The sequence below is a fragment of the Coregonus clupeaformis genome, chromosome 37, assembly GCF_020615455.1.
Source record: "Coregonus clupeaformis isolate EN_2021a chromosome 37, ASM2061545v1, whole genome shotgun sequence".
Taxonomy (NCBI): Eukaryota; Metazoa; Chordata; class Actinopteri; order Salmoniformes; family Salmonidae; genus Coregonus; species Coregonus clupeaformis.
In genome coordinates this window covers 30,704,288-30,722,877 of record NC_059228.1, presented here as the reverse complement: position 1 = coordinate 30,722,877, position 18,590 = coordinate 30,704,288, and the positions used below count along the sequence as shown (strand labels likewise).

Here is an 18,590-nt window from a genome sequence, read left to right as displayed (position 1 = left end):
ATGAACGTCATCATCTTGCGACAAAATGTACCTTGTAGTAACTACGTATGGTCACCAGGGCGAGCCAAAGTACAAGGTGTGGGTCAATCAGATGCAGCCTAGTAGCCTACACAACACAAACTACCACCACCGGTATGTCCCTGTGTAAATGCCTTCATCATCATGTCTTCTGGATGCAGAACGTGAGATAACATCATCATGGAGGGATGGTTATGAATGTCTGTGGGAAAGTTCATGGGTCTATCCGGGCGGCAGGTAGCTTAGTGGTTAAGAGCGTTGTGCCAGTAACCAAAAGGTCGCTGGTTCTAATCCCCGAGCCGACTAGGTGAAAAGTCTGTCGATGTGCCCTTGAGCAAGGCACTTAACCCTAATTACTCCTGTAAGTCGCTCTGTATAAGAGCGTCTGCTAAACGACTAAAATGTCAATGTATCCTTCTTCTCAAAAAGTGTATGCATGTGTGAAAAAGTGTATTTTGATTAGCATGACCATTTGTGACATGCACAGGTTGAAAGAACAAAACAAATTGTCCAAAAATATATTTCTCGTGGGTTCATCTCAGTCTCTCCCTTTCCTTGGATCATTTATCACAAACAAACGGTGAAGTGTGAAAGAAGTATGGTATAACCTAATCAATCCACGATTAGTGTTCCTATAGGAGGAGATGAGAAAATAGAGCCTTGTTAAAAATTGGGATGCAGCTTTGGTATCCTTTTATTGACATTATGTTGTCTCATCCTATATGTTAAACAAGGGAACTAATGGGTTAGAAGAGCCAAATATTTATCAAATACAAAATCATGAATCATTTAATACGAATTTGTAACATACAAGTTGCCATATTCTGTTCAATAAAATGATTAAACAGTGATTGCAGGATAAAGTCTGCAATAGAAAATTTATTTAGCATGCTGTTCGAAATGAAAAAGAACCTTGCTCCATTAATTCATTTCAAATTCAGAGACATAGGCTTCACAATGCTTTATGGCTTTATGGCTTTGAATGGTACAGTGATTAATCTGTGTCTAAAGCCAAGAAGAGATTATACTGTAGCTAATATGACTCATACAATCATATTCATAGATCAATAGGATTCACTGCAAATTAATTGTAGCAATGAAGGACATGACACATATCGGTTTATTGATAATTATGTTTCAACTTCTTATTGATGATGTTAAGAATATACTGCTTTATTTCCCTGGTGGTGAATGAAAAATGCATGGGCTTCTGTGACTCACTGTGGCAGAGTTATACATTACTGTGCTATAAACAGGATACTAAGCTGTAAGTCCGGGTTAATGCTCATTGGGAGTTTGTGTAGTGATGAATGCATTGCAACATTACAGATCATAAGGAAGCAAAGCGCAGTGAGATCAAACGTAGGACATGTTTGTGGAAATGTCCATATCTTATACGGGTGTGGAATAATAGCAGTAACACAAGAACTGAACAATATATGTGGCTGTGTCAAGATATACGAATGTTGTTAGATTGTGGAGTTGCAAGTGAATTGTGGCAGACAAAACAAACAGTAAACTCTCACTTGGTAGAAATGCAATAATAAATTACTTCAGTAATGAAATGCATGCAGGAACTGTATTTGATGACATAAAACAAGCCTAAATAATTGTAATTTAATTAAACAATAAATAAAGAATACTGATCAAACTAAAACTGAAAAGACTGAGGACAACGAAAGAAATGGAAGGTGTTTTGCTTGCTTACATGTCAAGCCCTCAATCTAATCTGCCGCTCACTGCACCATTTTTCAGCCATTTTTCCCACCTTTTTCCCTTGAGGGCTTTGAAAAAACTGAAAGCCATCATGCCTGCTTGGTTTAGGAATTTCAGGAGTTTAGGGAAAGCCACTTAAGTGACGCTGCAGTGCTGATATTTCCAAGTAGATGATGAAATTCTACCCTACATTCCCTTTTGACCATGGGGAGAGGCCCTGGACTAACTCACACACACACTGTCCTACAGCTGGATACGATCAGCACACACACACACACACACACACTTTATAGTTGCAATAAGTGTTACACTAACACACAAAATACACAGCTGCATACTCGAAAATGTAGACTCACATTCATCATGATCATGCAACCAGTATCAATCACTTGCTGGAAACCCATTATAAAGGTCTGGTATAGACTAATGGAGGGCAGGTATATCAGGGATGGTTCATATAGTCAAAGAGGGCTCTGGCCATCAGTTGTCCCATACACAGCAATGTAGTTCACTCCATGCACTCCATGATGGATGATCATTGGTTTAAAACAAGATATGACAAATACACAAAGTACAACACTGCTGTATTAATTCTTTAAAAAATATTTCATATGGCCTTATAATTCTAGCCTGTATACGTATAAATGGATCGACATAACTGAAATGATTAGAGGGTTATAAAGTACAAGAAAATTGAACAAATAACACCTTACTTTACAGTCATAATTCAGCTGTTTACCTGGTATTTATTTAGAAATTATATTATGTAGTAACAATGGATAGGCTACTTAACGAAAAAACAATACATTTACACTTTAACAAATTCAAGGCAATATTAATATTGCTACCATTGTGCTTGTTTGAAAGACAAAGACAACAAATAATATTGGATAATTATCAAGCAACAGTATAACCTTATTTCTGCAAATACCAGGTAAATAGCAGAGTGCAATAAAGCATAATCCAAATTAGTAAGTGCTTGTGTAAGGTGGTAAGAGATAAAATATCATTATTAATATATAACAGAGAAACTTGATGAGGTGGTACATTTTCACCTATTGTCACTGATTCTTCCCTGCACAGAGATAAAGGGGTTGCCTAACTGCTAAAAGCAATTTATAACCATCGCTATCAATGTAAACAGTTATTGATAACATCACTGTTATGAGACACAGGTAGGCTAGTGAATCTATACCACTAAATTTATATTTTTGAAACCGATACAGTTTTATTGAATTAGGCCTATTCCTCAAATGACCAGGTATGAATGAATATGTAAACGTTTTCCTGTAGGAGAAAAGTGCTAAAAGAAGCGCTCACTTATTTGAATCAATCTAGCTATAGTATTAGTTCATAATTAGAACTGGATTATGTTTTATTGAAAAATGAAAATAAAAAAACTGCAAAAAATGTTATCACCTAAAAACATTTTACATTTACCAGACGCTCTTATCCAGAGCGACTAGGGTTAAGTGCCTTGCTCAAGGGCACATCGACAGATTTTTCACCTAGTTGGATCGGGGATTAGAAGCAGCGACCTTTCGGTTACTGGCAGAACGCTCTTAACCACTAAGCTACCTCAAACAGGCAGATAAAATGCAATATTGCACAGTCCTCAAAAAGCATGTTGCTAATGGACTAGTGCATGGCTGCAGGAAGATGTTTCGGTGTGGGGGTGCTGAGAGCTTTTTATTATCCCCGCACTAATGACTATTCTTCTCCACTCTACAGGAGTCATTAAGGACCAGTGTACTAATTTGGTGATTTTATATATATTGGTGATTTGGTGATTTTATATATATACATATATATGTATGTATGTTTATGTATGTGTTTTTTAAATTCTGATTTATCAGGGGGTGCTGCAGCACCCTCAGCACCCCTATTTCCGGTGGCTATGAGCTCGTGTCCTGCCTTGTTCACTCATGCTTTCAACCTAAACCGTTTTTGAGGCAGTCAGATTAATCCAGGTCCACTTGAGTCATATTTTTCAAGTTCATGATCTTAAAAAGTTGTTCGCTATGACTCCAATCACTTTCAAAAAGAAGAGAAAATAAAAGTGGTCAGAGTTTGTTATTCGCAGGTGGACACGCTGCTGATTTTGGCGGTGTTCTCAGTCCATGGCTGGAGGTTCTGAAGCGCGAACAGGGAGCTGTTATGCAAGCAGAGCGGGTCCGGGTTTGCCGGTTGGTTTATTGTTTTCTGAAAAGCCTCCTGTTGGAGTTGCATGAGGATCCGGTTGGCCTGCTGTCGCTCTGCTTCTCTCTCTTCAGCTGTCTGCCGCCTGGAACACCGGAGACACAAGAGAGACACCGAGGCATCAGTGGGAAATTGATGTGGCAGAAATGTTTCCTTAGATTGTTCTGTTATGTTCTCATATTGACTTCATACTTACACTTAGGCCTATATACATAATATTTATATTCGTTGATTGTTTTGTTGTTTTTTTATTTTCTAAAATCCAATCTCCAGAGATGTATTTAACTGCTTCAGTAGATAGGCCAAGGAAAATAACTTCTATCTCAATGCGTAAAAGATGTGGCCAAATAGGCCTTCCACTTTTATGCACGGTATGTTTCATCTGAAATAGCTTTAAAGACCTTAGAAAACACTATTTTTGTCTGAAATGACATTATTTCCAAAGATTAAAACACATTTTAACTTTAACAAGAGTGGACATATAAGGGAAAACATTATCCTCCTTTTGTGGGATAGGATATAGTAAGTTGCCACAGAATTTTACTTTAATTTTAAACCACTCATTATAAGAATCACTGTAATTTCCTTGACTGTTGCAAGACAATATTCATTCATGAATTGCAAAGGTTTGCAATCGAAAACTTCAATAAAAAAATAAAATTGACGACCTGTAAAATGTTCATAGAAACGGGGCGATTGGATTTTTTTATATAGTTTTATCAAATGCACACCATTATTTTATCCCCTATTCAAGACCGAGTATGTCCAAATGAATTTGTGGCATATAATAGGCCTAGATATAGTTAATATTTGTAAAATATCACTCTAACCTGTATTGCTATTTTTGGTGGGTTTACATAGCCTTCTTGGAGCGTAAATAAATAGCCCATGCTATACATAAAAGCACCAACTTAGCTAAAACACACACACAAACAAATCATGACATTCCGCGCTGGAGAGGACACCTTATACCTGAAATGTAGGCTACACATTATCATCAGTAATCTCACCTCCATTTTGTTCTTCTGTTCTGGAACCATGTTTTGACTTGCGCGTCAGTCATCTTGAGGGCCTTGGCCAAAGCCGCTCTCTCTGCGGAAGCCAGGTACTTCTGTCGGTGAAAGCGTTTCTCCAGCTCGCAGATCTGCAGGCGAGTAAAAGACGTCCGGGGCTTTTTCTTCTTGGGGGGCGTCCGGTTCTGGTACGGGTGACCTACACGGCGTGTTACAGTGAGGGGTGAGAGCGCCACTGGATTGGGAGACGGATAGATAGGGGCGAAAGCAAGCAGCAAAATCAGCTAAATAGCAGCAACAGAGCAGCGAAGCAAGTTCAAGCAACGTCAGACAGAGAGGGGAGATAGGCTATAGCTCGCAGGGAAAATTACAGGTGGGGGGGGGGGGGGGCTACATTTAGACTATTTCGATAACATGCAGATGTGTTAGGCTATATTTTGATTATCTATAACTCAATGTTTATTGTAGGTGATTCTTGTGAGATATATAGACTAGTAAAATAAGTAAAAGCCATTGGTGTTTATCAAGTAAAATTGTATAATGAAATTACACAGCGTGTTAAGCAGAAGCCGTAGTAGACAGCAGTAGACTGATTTATTATCGATTATTTTCAGAGCTGAGTGCATCAGAAAACAAGAACTAGGCCTAAGTGCATTCAATGGCCCTTTCCATCAGAAACAAATTGCATGATCGTGATTTTCTCATGACAAGCATGGCATAACCATGCATATTGCTCTTTTCATTCTCAACACACACACACACACACACACACACACACACACACACACACACACACACACACACACACACACACACACAACCACATTTTATGTGCATTATAGAGGTGGTTTACCTGTGAACCTGTCTTTGGTGTATCTTCTGTTACTCTCCATCCAGGGGAATGTAAATCCCGTCAGGTTGTTAATCGAGCCTGGCATAGTTGACATGCCGCCGGGGATGGACGAGTGTCCACTGTTCAGAGGCCGGTGCGCTGGCACACGGATGACTCCAGCTGCGTTAACGTTATTCCCACTGACGTTCATTCCCATGTTCGTGTTATAGGTGCCGCTCAGATTGGCGACCCCACATTCGTTGCCGTTATATCCAGAGTTGTTGCCGGTGAAGGTACCGGTCATGGTGTTGTAGGCAGTGCTGAAGACGCAGCCGAGGCCATAGTCCGGCTCGGGCATCCGACCGCCGAGCATGCAGCTCTGGTCCACATTGTTGAGGATTTGGTCGATCCCAAAGCTGATGGGCTCCGCGTGAATGTGCTGGAGATGCGCTCCAATATGATCCATGGCCCCTGCGAGCCCCCCGCGAGGTACAGAGGTGCTCCACGCCGCGCCTTATCGTGGATCTTTAAAAAGGTCTTCAGCTCTCGCTCCAGTCGTTATCTAATATGTGTGTGTGTGTGGGTGTGTGTGCGTGTGTGTGTTTGTGAGAGTGTAAGTGTGTGAGAGTGAGGCTATACCAAAAGCGATTGTCTGTTTTTTTCTTCTTCCCTTTTGGCTCAGGCAGCCTTGCGGACTGGAGTGCAGCATCAATCAAAGTGCCAAATAGGCAGCACGAGATTAAGCCCCATTTTTAGGCCTCGAGACTCAATTGACTGAAGACACTACCGCGAGTTCATTCAGTGGAAGCTGAGCGCAGGACCGCCTGATCCTCCGGACTCGTGGCAAACATCATAAACACCAGGCGGAGTCTTGTGAAAGTAGGCAATGTTTATATTCTGTATCCTATTAATTTCACCCCATGGCACATTTTAGAACATCAATTACAAAAACGGTTTTACATAACACACAATAACCTAACGTCAATAGGTGCGTGGTCAGCTCCGTGGAAGCAGTGGAAGTGTTTTAAAATGGCCAAACTAATTTGGAGGAGAGTGTCTTCTTCTAGAGCTCCGTTCATTCCATTCATCATAGGCCTCTGTGTTCAGCTTATTTCAGGTAGGCCTAATCAAATGTCTCCATTTGACAGTGTTTCTTGGAACTGGAGAAAAATCTACATCCATGCTCAAGCAAATTATCTTTATCAAAGTGGATTTACAGTGCCTTCAGAAAGTATTCATACCCCTTGACTTTTTCATAAAAACTTACAGTTAGTGAGTGCATACATTTTTCATACTGGCCCCCCGTGGGAATCGAACCCACAACCCTAGCGTTGCAAGCGCCATGCTCTACCAACTGAGCTACGGGAGCAAGCAACTGAGTTAGGAAGGACGCCTGTATCTTTGTAGTGACTGGGTGTATTGATACACCATCCAGTGTAATTAATAACTTCACCATGCTCAAAGGGATATTCAATGTCTGCTTTTTTAAACCAATTTATAGGTTCCCTTCTTTGCGAGGCATTGGAAAACCTCACTGGTCTTTGTGGTTGTATCCGTGTTTAAAATGCACTGCTCGACTGAGAGGCCTTACAGGTAATTGTATGTGTGGGGTACAGAGATTATGTAGTCATTCAAAAATCATGTTAAACACTTTTATTGCACACAGAGTGAGTCAATGCAACGTATTATGTGATTTGTTAAGCACATTTTTACTCCTGAACTTATTTAGGCTTTCTATAACAAAGGGGTTGAATAGTTATTAACTCAAGACAATTCAGCTTTTAAATTAATTTGTAAAAAAAAAAAAATTTAAATCCACTTTGACATTATGGGGTATTGTGTGTAGTAGGCCAGTGACACAACATCTCAATTTAATCCATTTTAAATTCAGGCTGTAACACAACAAAATGTGGAAAAAGTCAAGGGGTGTGAATACTTTCTGAAGGCACTGTAAGTGAAACACCCCAAACTTCGATTTTATGCACAATAAAACTCCATTGGTTATAATTGATTTAAACATATTTGGAACAAATATGTTGGGGAAAAAACATAAACAAATAGCTAACTTTGTCTTGACACAAAAAAAGTAAATCGATTAATACTAAACCCTTGGATAACTGCATATCATAATGAATGATTAATCGACCTGCAATGTGCTCATCTTTTAACATATAAAGCATATTACTGATAGCCCTATAGGTCCATGCGTAATTCCAATTTAATTGTGGGCTCATTTACATTTTCAATGTTAGTCATTTAGCAGACGCTCTTATCCAGAGTGACTTACAGTTAGTGAGTGCATACATTTTTTTTTCATCTCTCGATTGTACATTTCTTAGTAGCCTAGCCTATTATGTAATTAAAATCAAAAAGTTCCAAGCAGATCCATGCCCTATACAGCCGGTCCTGTGAGGGGGAGTTTATTAGGCTTTCAAAAAAGTGAGATCAAATAGACCAATTAATGATAAGCATAGCACGTGCACAACTCCTATAATGATCGCCTTAATCGAAATAGGCTCGATATTAAATATCCCACGACATTATTTATTTAGGCCTATTTCGTATAGAGACATCACTACAAAACGAATGTTTTTTTATTGGCCATTGACTGGGTGTGCATGTGTCAAGACTTTATTTTCAGAAATATTCAAGCTATGGACACACGCATAGGGTGACATCAGCTAAATTGGGCCACTTTTTGGTAAATCGTTTGGGACAATAATACAATACCATATATGCCTTTTCCATGTGTTTTTATGATTAATAATGACTGTTTTTGATAATTTTGTGTTGAAATTATTTAATAAAATATAATTATTTAGGCCCTACAGTTCTTGAAACATCAGCTCTGCCAACATTTGTTGCATGAGCAGTTTCAGGTAAAATGGGCCACAGCTTCAGGTAAAATGGGCCAGTCAAACTCCAAAGGGAAATAGTCATTTATCATCAATTTTAATTTTAAAACACAGTTGCTTATACAGCCACATAACATTTAAACTGCATTAAACAAAAATTCATATGTGCCATTCAAAAAACATTTTGGGTGCAAACCCACATATTCAAATGTGCAATTAAAAAAATCTTGTTCTGAAACCAGTAATATCCGGCCCTTCCTGCTGTCAGGGAGAAACCAGATATGTCGTTGTTGGCTGCAAAATCAAAGGCCACTTGCTGGACATCACGCTTTGTGAAGGGAAACCCCCTCTGCGCCAATGTCTTGAGGGTGGCAGCAAGCTCCCTTTCCGCCTCCTCTGGAAGGTAGGGCTTCCGCCCTGACACATGTTCACTGCCAGTCACCTTTCCCGCTGATGCGTCTTTTGCAGTGTGGATCGCGGCACACCCCATGCTCGTGATAAGAAGTGCACACTCACTGTAATTCCTTTCTTCACTCCCTCCCTGTATTCATCTAAGGCACCCTTCATCCTCTCTCCTCTTTCCACATATTGTAGTTGTTTGGCCTTCCTTTCCCTCCCTGTTTTATCTTTGTATCCTTTCCTCTCTGGTCCTTGCTCCTCCTCTCTTTTCTCTCGTTCTGTCTCCTCTCATTTCCTCTGCATTCCTTTCTCCTCACCTGTTCTCTCACTTCCTGTCTCCTCTGCTTGTCTCCTCTCTCATCCTTCCTTCTCCTCTCACTTCCTCTCTCTTTCCTTCTCCCTCTCTCCTCTCCTCTCGCTTCCTTCTCGTTTGCCATACTCACTGTAAATAAAATACTACCATTATTACTGTTGGGGGGGGTCATGGTGTGTGTGTGTGTGTGTGTGTGTGTGTGTGTGTGTGTGTGTATGCACGTACATACACATACAAACACAAACACACACCCTTACACAAACTCACTCACACACACCTCAAACACATGTGTATGTGTGTTTGTGAGTGACACAAATGATGGCCCATTTTAGCTGAAACCATGTGGCCCATTTTACCTCAAGGGGTTAAGGTAAATTGGGCCCCCAAAAAAGCATCACTTTTTCAAAAATATGTTCATATACCAAACTAACAACATTATTTCTGATTGATGCCATCAAGACAGATATTATGCATAGTTTTTTATGGGCATGTTGTTGTTTTTACAGATTTATCATCCTTATAATAGTTTAGTTAGATTTGGTATGCCAGGCTACTCACCATGCAGCTTTCTGGTGCAGTCTTGATTTGAATTATTGCACTGCCCACCATAGCAACCATGAACCAATCAAATCACCTGTTACTTGTCAAGTACAGTTATGACAACAGTTTGAAATCCTTTGCAGTCATTGGCTCTAAATTCCAGAGGGGCTGGGACCCCCAAACCTTAAATGGCCCATTTTACCTGATGGCCCATTTTACCTGATATCACCCTATAGGCCTATCAAATATTTCGTGAAATTAAATTAAATGAAAATAGTATAAACCATTGGACTACAAACTCGGTATTTTTAATGCAACCTATTTATCCATTCCAGCCTAATGGACGTCATTAATGATCAATGCCTTTGTATTATGTAGGCTATACATTTACGTCATTTAGCAGACGCTCTTATCCAGAGCGACTTACAGTTAGTGAATACATATCTTTTTATACTGGCCCCCCGTGGGAAACGAACCCACAACCCTGGCGTTGCAAACGCCATGCTCTATCAACTGAGCTACATCCCTGCCGGCCATTCCCTCCCCTACCCTGGACGACGCTGGGCCAATTGTGCGCCGCCCATGAGTCTCCCAGTCGCGGCCGGCTGCGACAAAGCCTGGATTCGAACCAGGATCTCTAGTGGCACAGTTTGCACTGCGATGCAGTGCCTTAGACCACTGCGCCACTCAGGAGTTATACAATAACATTCAAGTTAAAATTAATAAATATTGGCTACCTGTAGCATATCTAAATAAAAGCTAAATAAATTATCAAAGGCCGTTTTTTAATGCGTTATTCATCTATACACCCAATTAATTTCATAATTTCAACAGACAAAAATGCTAACTTCAAAACAATTCAATGAAAATGAAACCATATGGGTCATAGATTTTCTCTACTCTCGAAATCTTCAGGGATGTGATTATTTAAAAGAGATAATTAAAGTATTAATATTTGATATGGGTTTCCAGATTCTCACTGGCCACTTGACCGACATTAAAGTGTAATAGCTCGCGGTGCTCCCACTTGTGTGGTATAGGCCACCAACCAACCCGTTAAAATCTGGATTAATAACGTCCGTTGAAGACTACTAATGCAGTCACCGAGGACTGCAAGCTTTTTTTGTGATATTTATAAATATATATTTCATTTCTGGTAACACAGACAAGAGAGAACATGGACGACAAAATTCACAATATGAAACACCCACCCATCCCCAACCCTCCACCCACACAGGACCCCGTTTCTCTTAATTTTTCAATAACTCTTTAGCACCATGCATACGAGACACAGAAAGCTCCATGTTAGCGATGCGGATACATGAAAGCGCCCATTGACCCCATGGCAGAGAATGAGGCTCTTACCAACGTAACGCAACCATCTTTTTGGCTGCAGTAAGCTCTGCAGGCCATATGTGTTTTTCGCGAACAGTAAGGTCCATGGAAGAATCGTAATTGAGAAGTGTAGTTGGTCAAAAGGCAATATCTTTTAGCATCAATGGTCGATGAAGACATAGAAACCTGATTCCAGAATGAGGAGACCTCTGGGCATTCCCAAACCATATGCAAAAATGTGCCTTGGGCACCATGGAGGCAGAGCAAACAATTTGAACTGGGAATTATTTTCATTAAATATTTTAGAGAGTGTGGAGCATAGCCGATATATGAAATTTAAATGGGTCATTTGATAATTGGGATTGTTTTCAATTAAAATGGTCAAAAATAAACAAAAAGAGCTACTTAGCAAAGAGCAATTTCTCAAGCAATAATTTTGCTAGGACTGTCTGGGAGTGGTCTGTGGGGAGGGGAAACTGAAAACTAGCTGTTATTGGCAGAGAGGTAAGGAACTCTCTTTCTTATTGGTCTATTAACCAATTTACCACATGGTGATGTCACCAGGCAGGCCAAAACTCCATCCCACCACAACAGGCTGAAATTTCAGGTGGTCTTTTCAAACAGCTCTTACACTAAAATGGCATTTTCATAATTTCACAGTTTCACAGTATTATTCTAACTTTATGTGTGGAAATATAGAAAAAACATATTATTATTATTATTATTATTATTATTATCTCTTAAAGGCCCAGTGCAATCAAAAACGTGATTTTTCTAACAATGTATTACATTTGTAAAGCGCTTTTCATTATACAATAATAATCTCAAACTGAATAAAATGAAAAGATAAAATAGAGAAATAGTACATAATAAAAACACTGCGTTAGCACACTCCGTTAGCACACTCCGCCAACCCTGATGTTCTAGCAGTGTCTGAATCCTGGCTTAGGAAGGCCACCAAAAATTCTGAAATTTCCATCCCCAACTATAACATTTTCCGTCTAGATAGAACTGCCAAAGGGGGTGGAGTTGCAATCTACTGTAGAGATAGCCTGCAGAGCTCCATCATACTATCCAGGTCTGTGCCCAAACAGTTTGAGCTTCTACTTCTAAAAATCCACCTTTCCAGAAATAAATCTCTCACTGTTGCCGCTTGCTACAGACCCCCCTCAGCCCCCAGCTGTGCCCTGGACACCATATGTGAATTGATTGCCCCCATCTATCCTCAGAGTTCGTACTGCTTGGTGACCTAAATTGGGATATGCTTAACACCCCGGCCATCCTACAATCTAAACTAGATGCCCTCAATCTCACACAAATTATCAACGAACCTACCAGGTACAACCCTACATCCGTAAACATGGGTACCCTCATAGATATCATCCTGACTAACTTACCCTCTAAATACACCTCCGCTGTCTTCAACCAGGATCTCAGCGATCACTGCCTTATTGCCTGCGTCCGTAACGGGTCCGCGGTCAAACGACCACCCCTCATCACTGTCAAACGCTCCCAAAAACACTTCAGTGAGCAGGCCTTCCTAATTGACCTGGCCCAGGTATCCTGGATGGATATAGATCTCATTCCGTCAGTAGAGGATGCCTGGTTGTTCTTTAAAAGTAATTTCCTCTCAATCTTAAATAGACATGCCCCATTCAAAAAATACATAACTAAGAACAGATATAGCCCCTGGTTCTCTTCAGACTTGACTGCCCTTGACCAGCACAAAAACATCCTGTGGCGTACTGCATTAGCATCAAATAGTCCCCGCGATATGCAACTTTTCAGGGAAGTTAGGAACCAATATACACAAGCAGTTAGGAAAGCAAAGGCTAACTTTTTTCAAACAGAAATTTGCATCCTGTAGCACTAACTCCAAAAAGTTTTGGGACACTGTAAAGTCCATGGAAAATAAGAGCACTTCCTCCCAGCTGCCCACTGCACTGAGGCTAGGAAACACTATCACCACCGATAAATCTACAATAATCGAGAATTTCAACAAGCATTTTGCTACGGCTGGCCATGCTTTCCACCTGGCTACCACTACCCCGGCCACCAGCTCTGCACCCTCCGCTGCAACTTGCCCATGCCCCCCCGCTTCTCCTTCACACAAATCCAGACAGCTGATGTTCTAAAAGAGCTGCAAAATCTGGACCCCTACAAATCATCTGGGCTAGACAATCTGGACCCTTTCTTTCTAAAACTAGCCGCCGAAATTGTCGCAACCCCTATTACTAGCCTGTTCAACCTCTCTTTCGTAACGTCTGAGATCCCCAGAGATTGGAAAGCTGCCGCGGTCATCCCCCTCTTCAAAGGGGGTGACACTCTAGATCCAAACTGTTACAGACCCATATCCATCCTGCCCTGCATTTCAAAAGTTTTTGAAAGCCAAGTCAACAAACAGATCACCGACCATTTCGAATCCCACCGTACCTTCTCCGCTATGCAATCCGGTTTCCGAGCTGGTCATGGGTGCACTTCAGCCACGCTCAAGGTCCTAAACGATATTACAACTGCGATCGATAATAGACAGTACTGTGCAGCCGTTTTCATTGACCTGGCCAAGGCTTTCGACTCTGTCAACCACCGCATTCTTATTGGCAGACTAAATAGCCTTGGTTTCTCAAATGACTGCCTCGCCTGGTTCACCAACTACTTCTCAGATAGAGTTCAATGTGTCAAATCGGAGGGCCTGTTGTCTGGACCTATGGCAGTCTCTATGGGGGTGCCACAGGGTTCAATTCTTGGGCCGACTCTTTTCTCTGTGTATATCAATGACGTCGCTCTTGCTGCTGGTGACTCTCAGATCCACCTCTACGCAGACGACACCATTTTGTATACATCTGGCCCTTCATTGGACACTGTGTTAACAAACCTCCAAACGAGCTTCAATTCCATACAACACTCCTTCAGTAGCCTCCAACTGCTCTTAAACACTAGTAAAACTAAATGCATGCTCTTCAACCGAACGCTGCTTGCACCCGCCCACCCGACTAGAATCACTACTCTCGACGGGTCTGACCTAGAGTATGTGGACAACTACAAATATCTAGGTGTCTGGTTAGACTGTAAACTCTCCTTCCAGACTCACATTAAGAATCTCCAATCCAAAGTTAAATCTAGAATCGGTTTCCTATTTCGCAACAAAGCCTCCTTCACTCATGCTGCCAAACATGCCCTCGTAAAACTGACTATCCTACCGATCCTTGACTTCGGCGATGTCATTTACAAAATAGCCTCCAACACTCTACTCAGCAAATTGGATGTAGTCTATCACAGTGCCATCCGTTTTGTCTCCAAAGCCCCATATAATACCCACCACTGTGACCTGTACGCTCTTGTTGGCTGGTCCTCACTACATATTCGTCGCCAAACCCACTGGCTCCAGGCCATCTATAAATCACTGCTAGGCAAATCCCCCTCCTTATCTTAGCTCATTGGTCACCATAGCAACACCCACCCGTAGTCTGCGCTCCAGCGGGTATATCTCACTGGTCATCCCCAAAGCCAACACCTCCTTTGGCCGCAATTCCTTCCAGTTCTCTGCTGCCAATGACTGGAACAAATTGCAAAAATCTCTGAAGCTGGAGACACTTATCTCCCTCACTAACTTTAAGCATCAGTTGTCAGAGCACCTTACCGATCACTGCACCTGTACACAGCCCATCTGAAATTAGCCCGCCCAACTACCTCATCCCTATATTGTTATTTATTTTGCTCATTTGTACCCCAGTATCTCTATTTGCACATCATCTCTTGCACATCTATCATTCCAGTGTTAATACTAATTGTAATTATTTTGCACTATAGCCTATTTTATTGCCTTACCTCCATAACTTGCTAAATTTGCACACTGTATATTATATGTATTTCTGTTGTATTTTTGACTTTGTTTTGTTTTACCCCATATGTAACTCTGTGTTGTTGTTTTTATCGCACTGCTTTGCTTTATCTTGGCCAGGTCGCAGTTGTAAATGAGAACTTGTTCTCAACTGGTTTACCTGGTTAAATAAAGGTGAAATAAATAAAATAAAAATAAAAATAATAATAATATACAGTACCAGTCAAAAGTTGACACACCTTCTCATTCAAGGGTTTTTCTTTAGTTGTACTATTTCTTACATTATAGAATAATAGTAAAGATATCAAAACTATGAAATTAAACATATAGAATCATGTAGCAACCAACAAAGTGTTAAACAAATCAAAATATATTTTATATTTGAGATTCTTCAAATAGCCACCCTTTGCCTTGATGACAGCTTTGCACACGCTTGGCATTCTCTCAACCAGCTTCATGAGGTAGTCACCTGGAATGCATTTCAATTAACAGGTGTGCCTTCTTAAAAGTTTATTTGTGATATTTCTTTCCTTTTTAATGCGTTTGAGCCAATCAGTTGTGTTGTGACAAGGTAGGGGGAGGGTGGGGGGTGGGGGGGTGGGTAATAATAATATTATAACAATATGCCATTTAGCAGACGCTTTTATCCAAAGCAACTTACAGTCATGCGTGCATACATTTTTGTGTATGAGTGGTCCCGGGGATCGAACCCACTACCTTGGCGTTACAAGCGCCGTGCTCTACCAGCTGAGCTACAGAGGACCACAGTAAACAGAAGATAGCCCTAGTTTTTAAATAAAATACCAAGTTTCTTATTATGGCAAGAACAGCTCAAATAAGAAAAGAGAAATGACAGTCCATCATTATTTTAAGACATGAAGGTCAGTCAATACGGAACATTTCAAGAACTTTGAATGTTTCTTCAAGTGCAGTCGCAAAAAACATCAAGCGCTATGATGAAACTGGCTCTCATGAGGACCGCCACAAGAAAGGAAGACCCAGAGTTACCTCTGCTGCAGAGGATAAGTTCATTAGAGTTACCAGCCTCAGAAATTGCAGCCCAAATAAATGCTTCACAGAGTCCAAGTCACAGACACATCTCAACTTCAACTGTTCAGAGGGGACTGTGTGAATCAGGCCTTCATGGTCGAATTGCTGCAAAGAAACCACTACTAAAGGACACCAATAATAAGAAGAGACCTGCTTCAGCCAAGAAACACGAGCAATGGACATTAGACCGGTGGAAATGTGTCCTTTGGTCTGGAGTCCAAATTTGAGATTTTTTGTTTCCAACCGCCGTGGCTTTGTGAGACGCGGTGTGGGTGAACAGATGATCTCCGCGTGTGTATTTCCCACCGTAAAGCATGGAGGAGGAGGTGTTATGGTGTGGGGGTGCTTTGCTGGTGACACTGTCTGGAAAAGGTATCTGTAAATTATTGGCTGTTCTCGTGCAGAGTGGGTCATGGGTCGTGTGTGTGTGTAGGTGTGTGCGTGTGTGTGTGCGTGTGTGTCCGTCCTAGATACTCAAATCCAACCCGCCGTGGTAACCCGGAGTAAAACTGGCAGTGGCATCTTATCAAACTCGATTATTGAGCCACCACCTCCAATAGCAGCTCGGGTTTTGGTGTGTGGTTTGGAAAAAGTTATCTTCAGAGACATTTAGCCTATTGATTTCTTACCACTTTAAGTCAGCCTATGCATAGCCTATCCCAGTGTTGTATGCTACATTAGTTCTAGCCCATCATAATAAATTAGGCCATATGGGCTATTGAGGCCTATTTTCTATATTTTGTTGTTCTAAATGGTGCTGCTTTATTGCGTGAGGACAGTCTCATGGTGGTATGTGGTCATCTATCTGTTTGTTGTGTTTCTTTTCCCCTGTGGTTATATCAGAGTGTATCATCTTTCTGGGTCTACCTGCGCAGTCGTTGACCCCTGACCCCGACCTCTCTGGCGCCAATTCCATCATCTCGTCTCCTCGCGCACGCACTTAACAAGAAGGACCGCCCGAGCCAAGCGCGCATGGCCATGAATGATGACAGTTTGGATGGGCCCTCTCTTCTTGCATCTACTAAAGTTAAACCATCACTTTGTCCCCAATCTCTTCTGTCCAGCACCGCCAACTGTGGAGTAAATGTGGACATACATTTATTGTATCAATATGAATAACAGAGCGCAGCAGTCCCATTCTAAAAGGAGCCAGATAAAACTTTGGACATGTTGTCTCGACACACAGAACAGCCGTCAAATACAACCAACTCCTCTAGCCAAGCTTATGTCAGAGCCTATGTGCTTGTGCCCCCGGATATCCACTGGCGCTCAAATAGGACTTCTCTGTTGAACTCCAAACAGAAGGACAATTATTTTATACACAGATCACGTAACCAAGCTCAGAAAATACCATACATATTTATCATACCTTCCCTAAATTTAATTGGTTTGTAGATTAAAAAATAATGTGTAGACCTAATGGGATTCATAATTGATTTACCACCTTCACTTGGGTGAATAAGACCGAATGGATTCCTTGGTCTGGGTCTACATGAGCTTTTGTAAACTGATATGAGCTGAGTGTCCCTGTGATCGAAACTGGTCAAATGTGCACTATTTCATACAGTGAATGACTTAGGCTGATGTAGGCTACTCCGCTCTACCCACGAGGGAGCTGAAGCCATCTCAGGTCGGAAATAACAGTTACCACTGAGACATGTGAGCTATCATCCTGTTTGTTTAGTAACACAGGGAAATGGCTGCCACCACAGGGATCTAACGCGGCACAAACACCGCTAGCCCCACAACCCCTCAACTTCCTACCGAGAACACACACACACACAGTCTATGAACAAAAAACAGATGAAACAGATGGGAAAACATGGGCATGTTTTAGTTCACACCGCCGCAGGCAGACTGATCCATCAGAGTTATACGCACTTTAGTGACACATCTGGTAATGTGAGGCAGTAAACACAAAATATGTTGTCTTGAAAACTGTCTAATGGTCTAGTCGACAAGGAACTCTTTCAGGGTGTAATCATTCTCAGAATACACATAATTAAATGTAGTTGAACGTTGCGTTTAAAAAAACAAACTCTAATAAGGTTGATTGTTTCCTCTGCCTTGTGTGAGTGAGAGGTCCCTATCAGCACGCTTATCATCTGAACATCAGCGACTTCCAGAAAAGCCAATTTTCAATTGATGGATGGGACCCCGTCAGAGAGAGAGAGAGAGAGAGAGAGAGAGAGAGAGAGAGAGAGAGAGAGAGAGAGAGAGAGAGAGAGAGAGAGAGAGAGAGAGAAATAAAGAAAGAGGGAGAGCAAGACAAACAACTACAGTTGAAGTCGGAAGTTTACATACACTTAGGTTGGAGTCATTAAGACTAGTTTTTCAACCACTCCACACATTTCTTTTTAACAAACTATAGTTTTGGCAAGTCAGTTAGGACATCTACTTTATGCATGACACAAGCAATTTTTCCAACAATTGTTTACAGACAGATTATTTCACTGTATCACAATTCCAGGGGGTCAGA

At 41.2% G+C, this 18,590-nt stretch overlaps 1 protein-coding gene across 1 annotated transcript; it reads right to left on the bottom strand.

Annotated features, from left to right (window-relative positions):
• Nucleotides 1-3,277: 3,277 nt before the first annotated feature.
• Nucleotides 3,278-6,364, bottom strand: tlx1 (T cell leukemia homeobox 1). Its single transcript, XM_041867007.1, has 3 exons — nucleotides 5,800-6,364; nucleotides 4,944-5,181; nucleotides 3,278-4,018 (listed from the first exon to the last, which is right to left on the bottom strand). The coding sequence occupies exons 1-3, from the start codon at nucleotides 6,242-6,244 to the stop codon at nucleotides 3,808-3,810; spliced, it is 894 nt and encodes a 297-aa protein (XP_041722941.1). The 5' UTR covers nucleotides 6,245-6,364; the 3' UTR covers nucleotides 3,278-3,807.
• Nucleotides 6,365-18,590: the final 12,226 nt, after the last annotated feature.

Excerpts from the sequence above, each read along its gene's own strand:
- tlx1 (XM_041867007.1), bottom strand. The coding sequence starts at position 6,244 with ATGGATCATATTGGAGCGCATCTCCAGCACATTCACGCGGAGCCCATC. Across the intron at positions 5,182-5,799 it reads CACCAAAGACAGGTTCACAG|TGGCGCTCTCACCCCTCACT; the intron begins GTAAACCACCTC and ends CTCCCAATCCAG. Across the intron at positions 4,019-4,943 it reads AACAGAAGAACAAAATGGAG|GCGGCAGACAGCTGAAGAGA; the intron begins GTGAGATTACTG and ends CCGGTGTTCCAG.